The sequence below is a fragment of the Dasypus novemcinctus genome, chromosome 5, assembly GCF_030445035.2.
Source record: "Dasypus novemcinctus isolate mDasNov1 chromosome 5, mDasNov1.1.hap2, whole genome shotgun sequence".
NCBI lineage: Eukaryota > Metazoa > Chordata > Mammalia > Cingulata > Dasypodidae > Dasypus > Dasypus novemcinctus.
In genome coordinates this window covers 166,747,236-166,765,776 of record NC_080677.1, presented here as the reverse complement: position 1 = coordinate 166,765,776, position 18,541 = coordinate 166,747,236, and the positions used below count along the sequence as shown (strand labels likewise).

At 41.3% G+C, this 18,541-nt stretch overlaps 1 protein-coding gene across 10 annotated transcripts in view; it reads right to left on the bottom strand.

The window, feature by feature from the left end:
- Positions 1 to 18,541, bottom strand: part of TRDMT1 (tRNA aspartic acid methyltransferase 1) — a 52,112-nt gene that overhangs the window by 23,012 nt on the left and 10,559 nt on the right. For all 10 annotated transcript variants that reach the window (XM_004483729.4, XM_058297910.1, XM_071215507.1 and 7 more), the window contains one exon: positions 2,404 to 2,513. In XM_004483729.4, the coding sequence (XP_004483786.2) occupies positions 2,404 to 2,513 (110 nt within the window). The remainder of the gene's footprint in view (positions 1 to 2,403; positions 2,514 to 18,541) is intronic.

Sequence of the window (18,541 nt, the reverse complement as noted above, 5' to 3'; positions counted from 1 at the left end):
AGACAAAATATGTGATATGTAAAGTGCTGAAAGAAAAAATCCCAGAATTCCATGACTACAGCTTTTTCAAGAATTCACTGAAAGATAACTCCTGCACTTTGCAAGTTAAGACTTGTACAAATTACTTGCAATACATGTTATTTGACAATCAACCTGAATCCAGAAAATATAAAGTCACTTACAACTAAATAATATTACAACCACCCCAAATAAAAGTTGGGCAAAAAATTTCTTAACCAAAGAAGATATACAAATGGCCAATAAGCACATAAAAAAGTACTCAACAATATTAGCCATCAGGGAAACACAAATTAAAGTCAGAAATAAATATGACTACACACTAACTAGGATGGGTAGTTAAAACCAACAGCAGCAGCAAGAGCGAGCCAGAAAGCGAACGACTGCAGACTTAAACACGGCCAGGGAGAATACAGAGTGGTAGGGACGCTTTGGAAAACAGCTGGCATTTTCTCAGCAATTCTAGTTCTAGGTATGCACCCACAAGAAACGACGACGACGCCCACAGGACATGCGTGTGGGCGTTCCCCTACGAGCGGGCAGGCGGCGAGGGTGCCTGCTGAGGGTGCCTGCTGAGGGGTGCGGCCCTGGACGGCTCTGGATGGCGCGGCTACAGCAGGAGCGCCCGCCGGCAGACCCGCGTGCAGGCGTTCCACGGCATCACGCTGAGCAGCAGGCAGGCTCGCGAGAGGGCCACCTCACGGCCACAGCCAGCACATTCTACAAGGGGAAGTGAACCAGTCGCGACAGAAAGCAGACGAGCGGTTGGCCGGGGCAGCGACTGACGAGAATGGGGCACTACAGGGGATTCCAGGCCGACGGAAATGGTCTAGGGCTTGATTTTGGTGATGCGCCTACCCAGCTGTGTATATTGGTCAAAACTCAAACTGCACAATTAAAATGAGTCCAGTTTCTTATAAGTAAATGATGGCTTCATGGCAAATTTGAGCATGAAAATTTCCGTAAAAAACTGGGAGAAAAACCAGAATTTCATGTCACTTTAAAAATAACTCACATAATGTACATACTTTTAAATCCCTCTGCTGAGTTCATCACAGGTGAACAGCACCTAGAATTTTGACATGCTTGCTCAAATAAGATACACTCAACAAGTAAAACCAAGTTCTGCCTCCCTTGATTTTCCCACATACTACATCGTACATGAATGTTAAGTAAAAGTAAAGAATTTAACAAAGTTTAACATCACTACAGAACCAACCACTTGGAAGTCGAGCACATTCTGACATGTCAATCTTTTCTCCTACAGACCAAAATACTGATCTCTCTCTTCTTAAAGCTGGAAGTGGAAAAAAAAAAGGCAAAAAATAGCATGCTTTCTTCTTATATGTGTTAGGGTTCTCCAGAGAAACAGAAACTTATATAACAGAAATAAATATGTGAACACTAAGATCTTTATCTAGGAACTGGCCGCTTTGCTGTGGGGATCGGGAAGTCTGAAGCCTGCGGGGCAGGCTGGAGCTGGGACTCTGAAGAAGGTGACCGCTCCCAAGCAGCAGCTGGCCGGCTGAAGAGGCTGCTGGTTGCTAAATCCTCACTTCTGGCTTTAGGCCTTCAGCCAACTGGACGGGACTTCCTCACTGCTGAAGGCAGGCCTCCTTTCTGACTGCTGGTTACTGGGCTATGCATGCATCAACCCACTAACGATCGAAACACAAAAATACAGTCAAGCAAGGCAATGCTTGCTGGACCAAATAACTGGACACCATAACCTGGCTAAGTTTGATACATGAAATTAACTATCATATGATAGAATATAAAACATTAATTCTCCTTTCCTAGACTTTTTCATTTATCTTCCAATTAAAACTCCAGAAACCACTATTTTGCCATGTTTTTCAATCACATTTTCCCTACTATATATTTATTAAAACACTGGTGTATTAGTCAGCCAAAGGGGTGCTGATACAAAATACCAGAAATTGGTTGGTCTTTATAAAGAGTATTTATTTGGGTAGGAGCTTAGAGATCCCAGGCCATAAAGCATAAGTTACTTCCCTCACCAAAGTCTATTTTTACATTTTGGAGCAAGATGGGTGCCGATGTCTGCCAGGGTTCAGGCTTCCTGGGTTCTTCTCTTCCCATGTCTTCTTCTCTCTGGGCTTAGGGTTCCTTTCTTCCCAGGGCTCCAGCTTTAGCATCAAACTCCAATATCAAAACATTAAAAACCCCTAACTCTGTCCTTTGTCATGCCTCTTATCTGTGCCCGAATGGCACAAGAGGTTAACACAATTACTTAATCAAGTAAACCTAAGACCAATATAATCTAATATGCCTAGAGGAAAAGATCAGTTTACAAACATAATCCAATATTTCTTTTTGGAATTCATCAATAATATCAAACTGCTACAAATAGCCAGTACTTACTTCAATTGTCTTGGCCAGCAGCGGTGTGTGAGGAAAGTTAAATCTGTACACTTCATTAGCTACTGTGTTTACATCGATGGCAGCCACCACTTGTGCAGGTACACAGCTTTCTGTAACAATAAATGGAAAATCTTAAAAAGAAAAGCCCGTAAGCACATTTTGTTTGGTATAGACAGAAGCCAAAACGGCAGAATTTAATGGTCCGGTTCTTCCCCTCCTCAGTCAGGCATCCAGCTCTCAGACTGTCAGAGGAGGTCCAGGTACGAGGGGGACATCTGGACATGGACCTTTGGCTCCTCTCCAATAACACCCCAAAATTAGAACTGAAATGCAAAAGCTTATTTTGATCATTACCTCCTATATTTTTTCTTCCCTTCATTTAGGCACACCCTTAACAGTTGCATGGAAACTTTTCCTAAATTTAACGAAAAATGAACAGGAAAGTGAACTATGCTCTTAAAAACCATATTACTTAGAACTTCATACAGAAAAACCAACTACCATTTGCTCCTCATTTCCTAATGTTAATACAAAGCTGCTTTACAACACAAATGAAAATATTTGTAGGCAAGTCTTTTTCCTTTACTGCCCCTGTCTTGTTGCTGACAAAGGGCATTTTCAAAATGCTTTCAGATTTGGACAATTTTGCCATAATTTTTAAATAGCCATCAAAATTCAAAATGAGTATAACTGCTGCTATATTTTGCAATTGCCATTCGTTTGCACTCCTCCTCTCCAAATATATACAAAACCAGTTATGTGTATATCTTATCCCAAAGCAGGAAAAAAAAATGTGAAAAGTTTTAAAAGTAAAAGCATTTGAGACTTAAGACAACGATCAGGGAAACAGCTCTAAGTCGCTGTTTCTTTAACAACAGTTTGGTGGTCAACAGTTCCTTTCGTTCAGACCGAGTATACCAAAAAGAAAAAACCTGGGGGCGTGAGGAGCAGCAGTGAGTGGGCCCTGGGGGAAAAGCCCAGGGGGGCTGACACACACCCAAACCCAAGAGCTGACGCTGTCGGGCACAAGCATCATGGGAACGCCCACGGGGTGCCTTCTCCCCTGCGGCCAGGCCCAGCCATAGCCCTGGGCACCCTCCTGGGGAGGCAGCCCTTGTGCCTGGTGCTCAGGGCCGTGGAGACTTGACAGATGGTCAGGAAGTGGGAGCTGCCTCCAGCGAGTTTAGATTCAGTTCATAGTTAATTGCCTTAGTATAAAATAAATTCAAGGTTGTGTCAAAGGCATCACTGAGATTTTGAGACAATTATCGAAAAACACTTTTAAAGAAAAGAAGTGTGAACTGAAGGATCATCTGGTAAAATAACAAAGCTGTTATAATTCGTGCTAAGAATTGTTAAGAGTGCTCAGAATTAAATGAACTTGAATTTCATTGTGCTATTTTATTGTTTGCTAAACAAGAGGCTATTTGTAACCAGAATGATGCATGCTGCTTGCATCTCCACTATAAATGCAGCAAACTGGGACTGCCTGGAATTGGTCAATGTACTTTTTTTTTTTTTGGTACCAGGGGTGGGGATTGAACTGGGGACCTCAACCATGGAGCCACACTGGCATCCCTGTTTTTTGTTTTGTTTTGTTTTGCTTGTGTTTGTTTTTGTTTTTTCAGGAGGCACCAGGAACTGAACCTGGGACCTCCAATGTGGGAGGCAGGCTCTCAACCCAGCCCTCAATGTACTTTTTATCTGTTTTCAGGCTGACTGAAAATCCCCAGTGATGTGCCAAATTTGTGCCACAATCAGTGATTAATGTTTCTGTGTTATGTGTCCGGAAGACATAAAAAAAAAAAATTACAGAAAACAATGTCAAATGGTATGCCTTATGTAGAGATTCAAGAACTGGTGACATGAAAATTCATTTCTCAGAGAAAAATACATGTTTAAAATCAGTAAAAAAATGCACAATTCACACTGATTGATGCACATGTTTTAAACTATTATAAAGTTTGGACCTATTGCATGGCCTAAAAAATTATTTCTATAATTGGAACTGGATATACTAAGATACTACTAAAAATTAAATCAGACTTTTCAAACAAGAATTGTTTTGGTGTATGGGTGTTCTTCTAAGGGAAAAGTTAAACTTATAAATAGAAATTTTTAAAAGCGCAAGCTTGTCAAATGTCAGAATCTTAACTTCATCTTCAAAAACTAGTAGTCTTGATATTTCCTACTATATAGTTTAAATCGATCATCTCCAAAAATCTTTACTGTTAAGCCATATCCACACATTTTGGAAATGGATCACTAAAAATATCCAAGTGACCAAATTTCTGTAGCGTTTTGTCGGCATGCAGCACCTAAATGATTGGGAGGGGAATATGACGGCATCTGCAGTAGTAATTCTCAAGGGTAAAAAGCAAAGAGCAAGGGGATTCGTCATCAGGATCTCCCACCACAAATCGCAGCTGCTCACCCAGCTTTGTCAGTGGGTCTTAAAGAAACTTTGAAAATTAAATGTTTAATGGGATGTGTTTCAACACTTTGACCAATTGCTTAGATCAGTTTTTATCATGATATTTCAATTATTATTCTGGAGCTTAGTATTTATCAACAGGAAAAAAGAGCAAAAACTGTTGCTACATTCTGGCTGGAGAAGCACACAGGGATTTTCCAAGGCTGTCAGCTTGGCTGCATGAGGCCAGGGCAGGTCTAGCAGCTTCCCAGCCTCAGAAGGCCTCAGCCGAAAGGCGGATGACACGTGCTGTAGAATTTGAGAGAGGTTCAGTTATTCGTGTATAGAGAGGCCAGGACTCAGGAATGATTTTGAGAAGGAAAAATGGTTTATTATTGACGGTGTCCAGACTCGGGAGCTTTCTGTTTCAATCCCCAGCCCTGAACAAGGATTTCTGAGTCCCTTTTATACAAAGAAAAGGCCAAATGGTCCTTTTGTTTCAGTGCTCAATAGGCTTGAATTAGCATATATCTTCCACATCCTAGGGAAGCTTTTATCATGGACTTCATACATTCTAGATAAGCTTTTAGCCCATTTGGTTTGCATTTTCTCTGAATATTTAAAGTTTATAGACCTTGCATTGTTAAACTGTTTCCTGGGACTGGCGGCATTGCCATGGTCACCAAGGGCAGGACTGCAGCCCCTTACCGTTCCACACCCACAGGTCAGGACAGACAGTTTAGGCTAAGGTTATCTCTGAAGAGACAAAGAGCCTCCCACCCAGAGCCCACATCACGTGTACAGTGAGAGAGAGCTCTGTATGAGATGCTAGAAATGCCGCTGAGAGCACGCCCGTAATTCCTGCCAGCAGTACTCTTCTTAGTAGAGTAGCAAGAAATGCACACCACACATCTGGACAGCAGCTTTGCTGACACTCTCTGGAAAAGTTGTTGGGAAGAAGGTCAGGTTGGCAGTAGTTAGTGGTGAGGCACAAATTCACACTGCCTGACCTTCCTAATCAAATAGGAAAGTAAAAAAATTGGATTGGTCACTTCTATCATGTACAGTTAATTATGCAGTAGAAAAAACCAATGTGTAAAAACAAATAAATACAGAATTGAAAAGTGTACTTTGAAATAAGTGGTTATGTTATTAGGTTTTTTCTTTTCCTTCTTTATCATGATTCTCTGATCTGTATCTCACAGGGCTAACTGAATTGCCTCACTCTGATCAAACCTGAGACCTCAAATTGGGCGCTGCCGTAAGTTTACTAGAAGCTGCAGGAGCAATACAGCAGAAGTGGGCTGGCCTACATGATGGCAGTTTGTTAGGCTAAAAGCTTGGCTCTGAGGCCATGACAAGGTCCAAATCAAGCGCCTTCGGGGTGCTGTCTCCCCAAGGCGGCGCTGGCTGTCCTGGACTCCTGCCACGTGGCGAGGCAAGGTGGGGCTCTGCCGGCCTGGGTCTCTGCCTCCCCCAGGCCCCTTCCCTCCTGAGCCCAGCTGGGGCCATCAGCCCACGGCTCGTCTCCCCTCCTCGGGCCTCGTCTCTCCCAGCCTCCCGCGTTTCTGTCTCTCCAGCTTTCTCTGCAGGTCTGCTCTCAGCCCTCCGTTCATGAAGGACTCGAGCAAGAGGACCAAGGCCCACCCTGGGCCACGCCTCCCCGGAACAGTCCAGTCCAAGGCCTACCTGGACCCAGCCCGATCAGAGGCCCATACCCACCCGAATGGATTAGCTCCAAGAGCAGATCTTTTCTGGGGTCCCAGAAAGCTTCCAGCTGTCACAGCACAGACACTGACACTGGGCTGTAATGACGTGGAGGATCGATGAAAGCATCACTGTCTACTTCCTTCCACTGAAAGCCACAGCTTAACTAGGAATAAAAGTACTGAACACGGGAAGCGGATTTGGCCCAAAGAATAGAGCATCTGCCTACCACATGGGAAGTCCAGGGTTCAAACCCAGGGTCCCCTGACCCGTGTGGTGAGCTGGCCCACGTGCAGTGCTGATGCATGCAAGGAGAGCCGTGCCACGCAGGGATGGAGGGTTGACGCAGCAAGATGACGCAATGAAAAGAGACACAGATCCCCAGTGCCACTGACAGGAATACAAGCAGACACAGAAAGCAGACAACTGGGGAGGGGGGGCAGCGGGGAAGGGAGAGAAATAAATAAAAAATAAATCAATCTTTAAAAAAAAAATACCAAACAACACACCCATACAGGCTTTGGATTTAAAGTCCTTGCCAAAAGCTTTTGTCATTATTAGCGTAGTATAGTTCTGGTTTCTTTTTAAAGGTTCTTGTATTTCAAAAGTTGTTAATAAATTACTTCTATTAATCAAATAAAATAAAATTTAGTTTAAAAATATAAAAAGTATCCATTCAATTTCCTTAGGTATTCAGTTAATATTCAACCAAATAAATTTACTTTGGGTCAAGATATAATTTTAATCATTGTTACTAGCACCTTATTAAATACAAGAGATCCTCAGCCAGGATGGACAGGAGCTGCCTGAGAGCTGAGAACATCTCAGGAGTGAGTTAACAATGTTACTTCTGGGAGAGAGACAGAAACAGAGAGACAAAGAGAGAGATAGAAGAAAAGAGAAGAAAGAGAGAAAGAGGGAGGGAGGGAGAGAGGGAGGGGAGGGGAGGAAAGAGAGGCAGAAACAGGTAGAATTATAGATATGTATTTTTAAATTGCATTTTATTTAAAGGAAAAACAAAACTTCACCTAATTTTGTTTTTTATAGAAAGTCTGTATTTTAGAAAACTTATGAGGGGAAGCTGTCAGTGTTCAGAGTTTAAATGGATGTTTGTTTATAAACTACACATAGTAATATACAAAACACCTATGGTCAGTCAATACAAAAGGACAGTACTAGCACTTATATTTAGGTCTTTGATCTATTTTGAGTTAATTTTTGCATATGGTGAGAGTTAGGGGTCCATATAGATTCTTTCGCATATGGATTTCTAGTTGTTCCAGCACCATGTGTTGAAGAGACTGCTCTTTCCCCCACTGAATGGGCTTAGCGCCTTTGTTGAAAATCAACGGGCTATAGATGTATGGATTTAACTCTGGATTCTTAATCCTATTCCATTGGTATATATGTCTATCCTTATTCCAGTACCACACTGTTCTAATTACTGTAGCTTTGTAGCAAGTTTTGAAATAGGAAGTGTGAATCCTCCAACTTGTTCTTTTTTAAGACTGTTTTGACTATTCATAGCAACTTGTAATTCCATATTAATTTGAGGATAAGCATCTCCATTTCTCCAATAAAGATTGCTCGAATTCTTATAGGGATTACCTTGAATTTGTGGATCCTTTAGGCAGAACTGACACCTTTTTTTTTTTTTTTAAGGCTACTTGCTGTTTTTAAGGTCATTTCTGAGTTGCAAAGATTATTTCCCCTTCCCCATTTTTAGGATTTCCTATATTCCCCCATTCAATCTTGGCTGCCACAACCAGACAGACAGAAATTGCAAAGACTTCTTTTTCTTGCATCTAGGGTGGAAACCTTAGCAGCAGACCTTAACTGCTGAATTGACATCTTAACAATAGTAAGTCTTCCAACCCATGAACATAGAATGTCTTCCCATTTATTCTGTTATTTCTTTCAGCAATGTTTTGTAGTTTTTGGAGTAAACATTTCATCTCCATTGTTAAGTTTTATTCTTTTAGATGCTATTGTAAATGGAATGTATTCTTGATTTCCTTTTCAGATTGTTCATTACTAGTGTATAGAAATCCAACTAAACTAGTGTGTTTATCTTGTATCCTGCAACTCTGCTGAATTCCTTTATGAGTTCCAGTAGCTTTCTTATAGATTCTTTTGGGATTTTCTATATACAGGATCATGACACTGGCAAACAAGGATAATTTTACTTCTTCCTTTCTAACCTGGAAAGGAAGTTCTCTTTCTCTTGCCTGATTGCTCTGGATAGAACTTCTGGTACAATGTTGATTAACAGTGGTGACAGCAGGCATCCTTGTCTTCTTCCTGATCTTAAGGGGAAAGCTTAGTTACTGACCATTGAGTATGATATTTTGTGTGGGTTTTTCATTAATCCCACTTATCATATTGAGAAAGTTCCCTTCTATTCCAAGTTTTCTCACTGTTTTTATCATGAAAGGATATTGGACTTTTCAAATTCCTTTTTCTGCATCAATTAAGATGATCATGTGTTTTTCTTCATTCTATTAATGTGGTGTACTATACTGACTGATTTTATTATGTTGAACCACTCTTGTATTCCTAGAATGACTCACCTGGTCATAGTGTATAATGCTTTTACTATACTGTCAGATTTGGTTTGCCATTTTTCCCCCGCTATATTCATAAGGGATATTGTCTGAAATTTTCTTTTCTTATGTTATCTTTATTTGGCTTTGGTGTCAGGGTAATGCTGGCCTCACAGACTGAATTAGGAAGCAATAATTCCTCTTCTGTTTTTTGGAAGATTTTTGATTGCTGATTCAATCTCTTCACTTGTTATAGGTCTGTTGAGAGTATTTCTTCTTACATCATCAGATTAGGTAATTAACATGTTTCTAAGAATCTGTCCATTTCATCTGGGTTTACTAATTTGTTGGCATATAATTGTTCATAAGTACCCTCTTATAATCCTTTTTATTTCTGTAGGGTCAGTAGAAATGCCCCTCCTTTCATTCTTGATTTTAGTTATTTGTGTCCTCTCTCCTTTTCTTTGCCAATGTAATTATACTAATCTTACAGGGAAACATAGGGACATATCTTCAGGACCTTGTTAATAGGTAATAGATTTTTATAATTTACACCAAAAGCACAACAATTAAAGAATAAATGGGGCTGCATCAAAATTAAAAACTTTTATGCATCAAACAACAGTAGCAAGAAAGCAAAAAGACACCCTGAAGGATGGAAGAAAGTATTGGAAACCATATATATGATAAAGGTTTAATATCCAGAACATATAAAGAACTCTTACAACTCAACAACAAAAAGACAACCCAATTAAAAAATGGTCCAAGGGTTTGAATAGACAGTTCTCCAAAGCAGACATTCCAATAGTCGGTAAGTATATGAAAAGATGCCCAACACCATAAGCCATTAAATAAATACTTAAAACTACCCTGAGACACTACTTCATGCCCACCAGGATGGCTATTATTTAAGGAAACTGAAAATAACAACTATTGGTGAGGATGCAGAGAAACAGGAACTCTTGTACCTTGTACATTGTTCACAGGAATGTAAAATGGTGCAGGCACTATGGAAAAACAGAAAATTAAACACAAAATTTCCATTTGACCTGGCATTTCTACTCCTAGGAATATACCCCAAACAATTGAAAACGGGACTTGAACAGACATTTGCACAAAATTCGACACAGCATTATTAATAATTGCCAAAAGCTGGAAGCAACCCTATTGTCCATCAACAAATGCATGAATAAACAAAACGTGTTATATACATATAATAGAGTATTTTTCTCCTGTAAAAATAAATGAAGTGCTGGTACCTGCACTCAAGGTGGATGAACCTTGAAGATATTATATTGACTGAAATAAGCCAGACACCAAAGGACAAATATTCTATTATTTCTCTTATATGAAATACTTAGAACCAGCAAATTCAAAGAGACAGAAAGCAGAATAGTTACCAGGGGTAGCAAGAGAAGGGAATAGGGAATTTTGCAAAATGATCGTTGAGTTTTGGTTTGGGATGATGAAAACAGTCTAGAAATAGCGGTGAAAGTTACCTAGTATTGTTGGCTGAGGACTTGTTCACTTAAAATGGTTAAAATGATTTTTACGTTATGTACATTTTACCACAATTAAAAATAGATAAAGTTTCTTTTTAATGACAGCATCAAAAGCTCTTTCTTCTGAACTCCCCGGAGTGAAAGATGCCTCCTGGGCCCCCTGGGCTCTTTCGAGGTTCCAACCCAAGCATTACATCACTGAAAGCCTTCTGATGGGTGCCACTGTCCACTGATGAATCCCAACTCTGGAGCATGTGCTGGACCCAGGAGCCGTCCAGTCCCGTCCAGAGCTGCTGCTGCACCAATGGCCTTCTCTTTCACCGCACACAGGTCAGGCACACATGTCCATTTTCTCTCGGGCAAAACCACGCAGTTTAGAGAGTCCCATACAGAGCAGTTTCTCACCCCTGGTGCCCCTGCAAGGTCAGAAGACCTGGACGCCCTCTGCTGCCCCAGGTCGTGCCTGCCAGCCCCCCAGCCAGGCTCTAAGGACAGACTTGCCACTCCAGAGACCCCAGGCAGAGGCAGCAGAGGGCGTGGGGGCTGGGGGCTGACGTCCCCCGGCCACCAGGGTCACTGTGTCTGCCTTGCTGGGTTTAACCCCGTAGACCAGTCCTGAAGCCAGAGGGGTGTGCATGTAAAAATGTACTCAGTCTAGAAGAAACAAAGCTGAGACACATACAGAAAAAACTGGTTCTGGTTGACATGATTTGAGCACCTTCTTCAAGCTACACCCAAACCAGACCTACTCTTGGACCGGGTCATTGCGTGAGTCACTATTCACAACTTCTATGTGAACCGGTTTGGGCTGAGTTTTCTTTCACTGGCAAATAACGGTTCCAAGAGGCATTCATGAGAACGTAACACTAAAATACACAAGCTCCTATGAGGAATTGCATCCCAAACCCCAACAGGGCAAGCAGGACCACACAAGGCAAAAGCCCCTTGAATGACCTATTCCTCAACACCAAGAACTAACTAAACATCTGTAAAACAGAAGCCTTTCTCTTGGTGATCACTCCCCCAGTGCCCTAACTGAAGAAAGAAGGGCAGGACCCCCCAACTTAGAGAGCAAGGACTTCCTTATGGGGATACCCAACCACCTATTCCTACATGTGGATACTAAAAACAACAAAGAGGTTAGGGGCTTCTTGTAGACTGTATCTCCAATGTCTTTTAGGAGCACATAATACTTCCAGTTATGTGGTCTTAACCAGTTTTCACAAAATTCAAGTCCTGAAAATAAACACAGTTAAAACTGAACTGTCAACTACAAGCACTTCAAAAGGAAATTTTAAATAATCAATAATCACATCAAAGGATGTTCTTATGGTCCTGTGATGTCACCAATAATGAGCAAATCCCACCTTAGTCAACTTTATCTACCAGACTGGCTAAGACGTAATAAGTCGCACATTCTTCAAGGCCAAGAAGTACATGAGAAATGTGCCTTCCTCACGCTAGCCGTGGCACAAACTGAGGGAGCCCTTCTGGCATTCCCTCGGCTAGGCCACTTCTGGAAATCCATGCGAAGGAAATGTTTGGACAAATACATAAAGATATAAATGCAGTACTACATATATGCATGAGAACAGACATGTTCTAATGATAATAATATGTACTTACTGACACGAAATGATAACTATATTGGATTGAATACAGAAAGCAAGTTAAAAAATACCCTACTGGGAAACGGACTTTGGCCCAGTGGTTAGGGCGTCCGTCCACCATATCGGAGGTCCGCGGTTCAAACCCCGGCCTCCTTGACCCGTGTGGAGCTGGCCATGCGCAGTGCTGATGCGCGCAAGGAGTGCCACGCCACGCGGGGGTGTCCCCCACGTAGGGGAGCCCCACGCGCAAGGAGTGCGCCCGTGAGGAAACCCGCCCAGCGTGAAAAGAAAGTGCAGCCTGCCCAGAAATGGCACCGCCCACACTTCCCGTGCCGCTGACGACAACAAAAGCGGACAAAGAAACAAGACGCAGCAAATAGACACAGAGAACAGACAACCAGGGGAGGGAGGGGGGGAATTAAATAAATAAATAAATAAATCTTTAAAAAAAAAAAATACCCTACTGAATAATGATCCAAGTTTTAAAAAGTATATGTGAATGTATATGCATACACAGGAAAAAAACCAAAATAACAGAGGTTATCTCTTAGTGGTAGAATTTAGGGGAAATTCTTATTTCTTCCTTCAAACTTCTTTGTTTGTTTGTTTTTTTACACTGAGAATATACTACTTTAGTAATTGGTAAAAAGCAAACAAACAAAATACTGTTTTTATCTGGGAACAAAATAATTCAATACTTCTCTTGGATATGACCCTGAGGAATATAAAAAGGAAGTATCAAGGCTAGACAAGAAAGGTTTGGCTACATTCTCAACATATTCAAGGCAAATGTGAACACAGGCTCACACACTGACACACATTCACATGCACACACACACAGAGCAAACAGTTGTGACTCACTGCATTATTTTATCCTACAAACTCAACAGAGTCAAAAGAAGAAAAATCAAGAAAATAAACACGTTGTAGTTGTCTTTTAGAGATGTACAATTAATTAACATGTGGCTAAAAATGAAATGCACTGAATTACCCGTGTGTACTCTTAAAGAATGAAGGCTATAAGCCTGTCTCCATTTTCCCCATGAAGCTTCAGACCTTCCTCTTAAGGACGCCACCATGTTGACAGCCACATTTCCACAGTCAGGAAATGACCAGGACAAACACGTGTGATCCAGCCAATCAGAGGTCTGAACAGCAAAGACTGAATTTGTTTTACGTAAATTTGCATCGAGTGAATATGTGTTTATGAATGGTTTATCACCATAAAACGTGTGAAGCGTTCTTCGGTGATCCTTTCTCATAATTTAAAAGGTGACAATTTCTGACATATGGGAAAGTCAAGGACGAAATGACAAACATATAAGCATTATTTATCTGAATTAAGTTAACTGTGAATGCAAAACAAAAAGACATTCCAAAAAATATAATGTTATCACTCACCAAGATCCCCAAGATTAAACTAAAAAAATCCTCTCTAAATTTGTTCTGCCATTTGGAGCCTCTCTTTGCTTTAGTTTATACTTAAGGTTGAAAAATGTTCCATCATTATTGACCTTATAAAAGTTTTGAACCCTATCCTGAAAAATGCTATGAATATAACTTCCGCTACAGGGAGCTCTGAAGGAAGAATTAAGTTTTACAGTTTTGCATGAGGCCAGACAATATAGGTTATTCATAAGATCGCAGAGGAAAATGCACTTCAATTGCTTGATTCCTAGAACATTTTCCTCTCCTGAGTCTTCTCATGACTGTCGTTCTCTGCAAACCTTTTTCCACTAGAGTGTACAGTACTCCACAGGTATTAGCCACGTTGTCGTTTTCATTAAGGCTACAAATCCAGCCGTGATTGTGTTCTTCAATCCTGGAAGCTCTCTGAGGGCCGAGCGTCCAGGGCCTCACACTGTGCCCAGGACTGGTGGAATCAAGGACCGCGTGGCTGACCTCAACCTGCAGCCACTCCCTCTCCCCAGGGGCACGGAGGAAGCCCCACCCCTAATCACAAGCTGGCTTCTCTGGTGTGGCCACCCCTGCCCTCTAGGACCGCCTGTGAGCCTGCCCACACGGAGGCCGCCTCGGTAAACCACCAGGTGTGCTCCAAGAAGAGGCCCTCCTGCCACTGGAAACCCCAGGGACCCAGAGGCCACCCCCAGGAGCCAGGGCCAAGGAACTCCGCAGATGTGACAAAAGCAAAGAGATTACCCCAGATTACCCAGGGGCCCCGAAGGAATCACAAAAGGGAGGGAGCAGGGTCCGTCAGTGAAGACACGATGACGGAAGAAGAGACTGAAAGATGCACGCTGCCGGCTTCAAAGATGGAGGAAGGGACCATGAGCCACGGAAAGCAGGGCCTCTGCGCTCCAGAACTGCAAGATAATAAATCTGTAGTTTTTCCGTCACTAAGTTTGTGGTCCTTTGTTAGAGCAGCTATAGGAAACTAATGCATAAGGTGATAATTAAAGATGCAGTGAAAAATCTGTATCTAAGATAAACTACCCTATTTTACTGACAATAGTGAAAAGTTATAAACAATCTAAATATCCAAAAATAGGTGATTAGTTTGAACAGATGTGGTGGCACATAAAACGGAATACCACACGACCTTTAAAAACCAAGTTTACAAATATATTTAGTGGCAAGGGAAAATATTCAAAATATTCTAAATAAAAAAGAAAGCTATCATTAATTTTAATGTTCATGGACAGATGAAGAATAAAAATGGAAAAAGTATCATGTAAACCCTCGGTAGTGTTTATTTATGCACCAGCACTATTTAAATGTTTTATTTTTATTAATTTATAACCTTCGCAACTCCCCTTTGAGGAAGGTACTATTGTTCCCATTTTAAAAAGAGGAAACTGAGACACAAAAAGTTGAGTTTCTGCCCAAGGCCACATAGCTAGGCAGTGACAACGCAGAGATTCAACCTAGACCTCTCGCCCCAGAAGGGCTTTTTCAAAGAGGAGCCTGTACGGCCTCTCCCTGAAACTACCCCGTGAAATACTGTTTATTGTTCCTATTTCAAGGTGCCAAATAACAAACATAGTGACCTAAAACCATGGAAACAACCATTTCTCAAATCACCTGATACTATGAAACAACTGTCACAGCACACTAAGTATCAAAAACCTAAACCATAACCGAATTTACAAAATAGAAAAACTGTAACACCTGTAGGATTCCTAAAAGCATTTGGCAAAGGAAATGTAAAATGCGTTGTGTTCATGCGGGTGTGTGTACATGCGACCACACACAGGTGAAGAGGGTGACGGTGTGACTAAGAATGCTTCTCTCCCAGTCCCGGTGCTTGAGCCAGTGAGTGGTCTCCATTCATCCTCTCCTCCTGCCCACCCCCACCCCCCAGAATGCTTTGCTTGCTCTCCCACAGAAGGAGGAGTGACTAGCCTAATGGGTAATGTGGAAAAACAAACCAGGCATTCCTGGCCCACTCCGCTTCCTTCTCGGGACCAGCACCCCTGGGCCCGGCTGCCGAAGGCTCTGGGCTACTACCCGCTGGCCCACCTGGCCTTCACCAAGCCACATCCTCGACCTCACCTTTTCAATAATGAAAATGACAGATTGTGATTTCTTGTTTGCCTTCTCTTTCCTTTCTCAATTTGTTCAGAACTGGAAGAAAGTACTAATTATTGAGGCCCCCTAACAATCAACAGGTCCTCAAACACATTAAATTGTTTATCCATTCATTAGCACTGGAGAAGTAATCTGATCTGTAGAATATAGTGATAAATATTCCACAGTGAAGTAAGCACCCATTATTTGTTACATAAGACAGGTAATTGTATCATCCAAAGGGAAGTTAGGATTCTCTTCTACTGAAAACACAAAATTCTCCTACGTATTTCCTCTTCTTATTTCAAGTTAGGAAAACAATCTGGTAACTTCCACAGATAAAAGAGGCTAACTTCCATAAAGAACAAAAGATTATTTTAAATGGACAACACTTTCACCTTGCTTCTCTTTAAATCTGCCAACAAGTCATACAAGAGGAACCATGGGAAAATAGGCATGCAGAGGAAAAGTTTACAAACCTAAAGACAAATATAAAAACCTTAAGTAGTTCCAACTCCAACTCCTTACAGCCGATTTTCCAAAAATATCCTTCAATGACATTCACATCCTCATGGAAGAGTTCATCACAATGTATTTGCAAGGTTAGTTGTAACACACCTATTTACAACACATCTAATTACAACATGCAAACACAAAATGCAGAGCCCTGAGATGGCATATAAACTATTGAGGAATAAAGACAAGAGATTCAGAACATGAATAACAAGTGGCAAATGAGAGGATTAGCTTTTTAACAGGAAACAGTAAGGCTGAGTAATGGTTGCTAAATATGGTCAGAAATTACGTGGCTAAAATTTAAAACAACACATTCGAAGACTTTTACAAATTATTTTGTAGGGCAGGCCTATTTGTTTTTAAGATTATCTCAGATATTGACTAGGTGGGAAATACTCATCTAGTTAGAGCTTTCCTAGCAAACCACCTTAAACCACGTTTAACTCGTTCGATGTTGTTATATAATCTTATAAAGTTTACTTAAAAACATGGTATCAATACATATGGCCAAAAGCACATGAAAAGATGCTCAACATCACTAGCAATCAGGGAAATGCAAATCAAAATCACAGTGCGTTATCATGTTATACCTACTACACTAGCTACCTCTAAAAAATAAAATCAGAAAACTACAAGCGTTGGAGAGGATGTGGAGAAACAAGGCACACTCATTTGCTGCTGGTGGGGGGTAGAATGGTGCAGCCAGGGGGGCAGCTCCTCAGGAAGCTAAACACAGAGTGGCCACTGGAGCTGGCAATCCTGCCTCTAGGTGTATGCCCCGATCTAAAAGCAGGGACACGAGATGTATGCACGCCAGTGTTCCCAGCAGCACCACCCGCAATGGCTCAAAGATAGAAGCCGCCCAAATGCCTATCAACAGGTGACTGGATAAACAAAATGTGGCTTATACACCCAATGGAATATTATTCAACTCTAAGAAGGAATGACAATAGTACACATGCAACATCGATGGACCTCAACGACCTTATGTTGAGTGAGACAGGCCGGACACAGAAGGGCAAACATTGTATGATTTCACTAATATGAACTATTATAAGCAAACTCAGAGGGGTAGAATCCAGAAGACAGGCTACCAGGAGACAGAGGGGGCTAGAGAATGGGGAGCTGACGCTTAATCTGTGCACAATTTATAATTAGGCTGATTATAGTAGTTTGGGGGTAGACAGAGGTGATGGTAGTGTGATGTGAGTGTCAGCACTGAGTTACGCATGTGAGTGTGGCTGAAGGGGAGGCTTTGAGTCGCATATGTTGCTAGAAAGAAAGCTAGAGGCTAAAACATGTGGTTGCATAATACAGTGAACCCTGTGGTGGGCAAGGATTACGGTTAATAATATAAATATAAAATGCACCTGAAGAAAATATGGACCATAGTTCATGGTAACAGTTAAACATTCTTACATCAAATGTAACAGAGGTACCACACCAATGCGGAGTGTCAACACTGTGGGGGTGGGGGGTGGGAATGTTTATTATTAAAAGAATGTTATATGCCATGGAAACCACCAAACTGTCTTATAAGTTATACTGTTTTACATGCTCTAGACAGACAGGGCCTTTTAAATAGCTTGAACATAATATAGTTACATATTTCTAATGGGATATAAATGTAGCCCTGTTGCTACAGATATGCTTTCTGGATAGATAGAGGCCTGTACAGTAGTTAACAAAATATTAAACTTCCCTCCTGGAGAACTTACGCAAGGAAGATAGCCAGAGGCTCTGGAATCTATAAACCTTGCCTAATAAAGGAAAAAAAGCTAATAAGCCACACTTCAAGCTTAACAATTGCACTTATGAACTTTATTCCTGTAATAATTAAACTAAGCCTAAGTATAATTAATTTCTAAGAGTTGCCTCCTGAAAACCTACTTGTTACTCAAATGTGGCCTCACTCTAGGCCAAACACTGCAAATAAACTCACTTCCTTCCCTCAAGAGGAGACACGGCTTCCAGGGATGAACCTCCCTGGCACCAAAGGATCATTACCAGCCATTAATCAGTGATGCACTTGAAGAAAGAATTTTATCAAAAGGGGGAAATATTAAATAAAACAGAGTTTATGTGACTGAGAGAGATCATTCCAGATGTTACGTTTATGCAGATCTCAGCCAGATTTCACTGCCACAAAAACAAAGCCTCAAACAAAAGTGCTCCTGCGGTGTCCAGACACCAAAGACAAGCCACACGACTACATGAAATCAGCAGGCTCTATCTGGGAATATATGAAAAGCCTTTTCCCCAATATAATAACAGTTATACTTAGGTATAAATATCCTAATCATGATTCTTCCATTATTT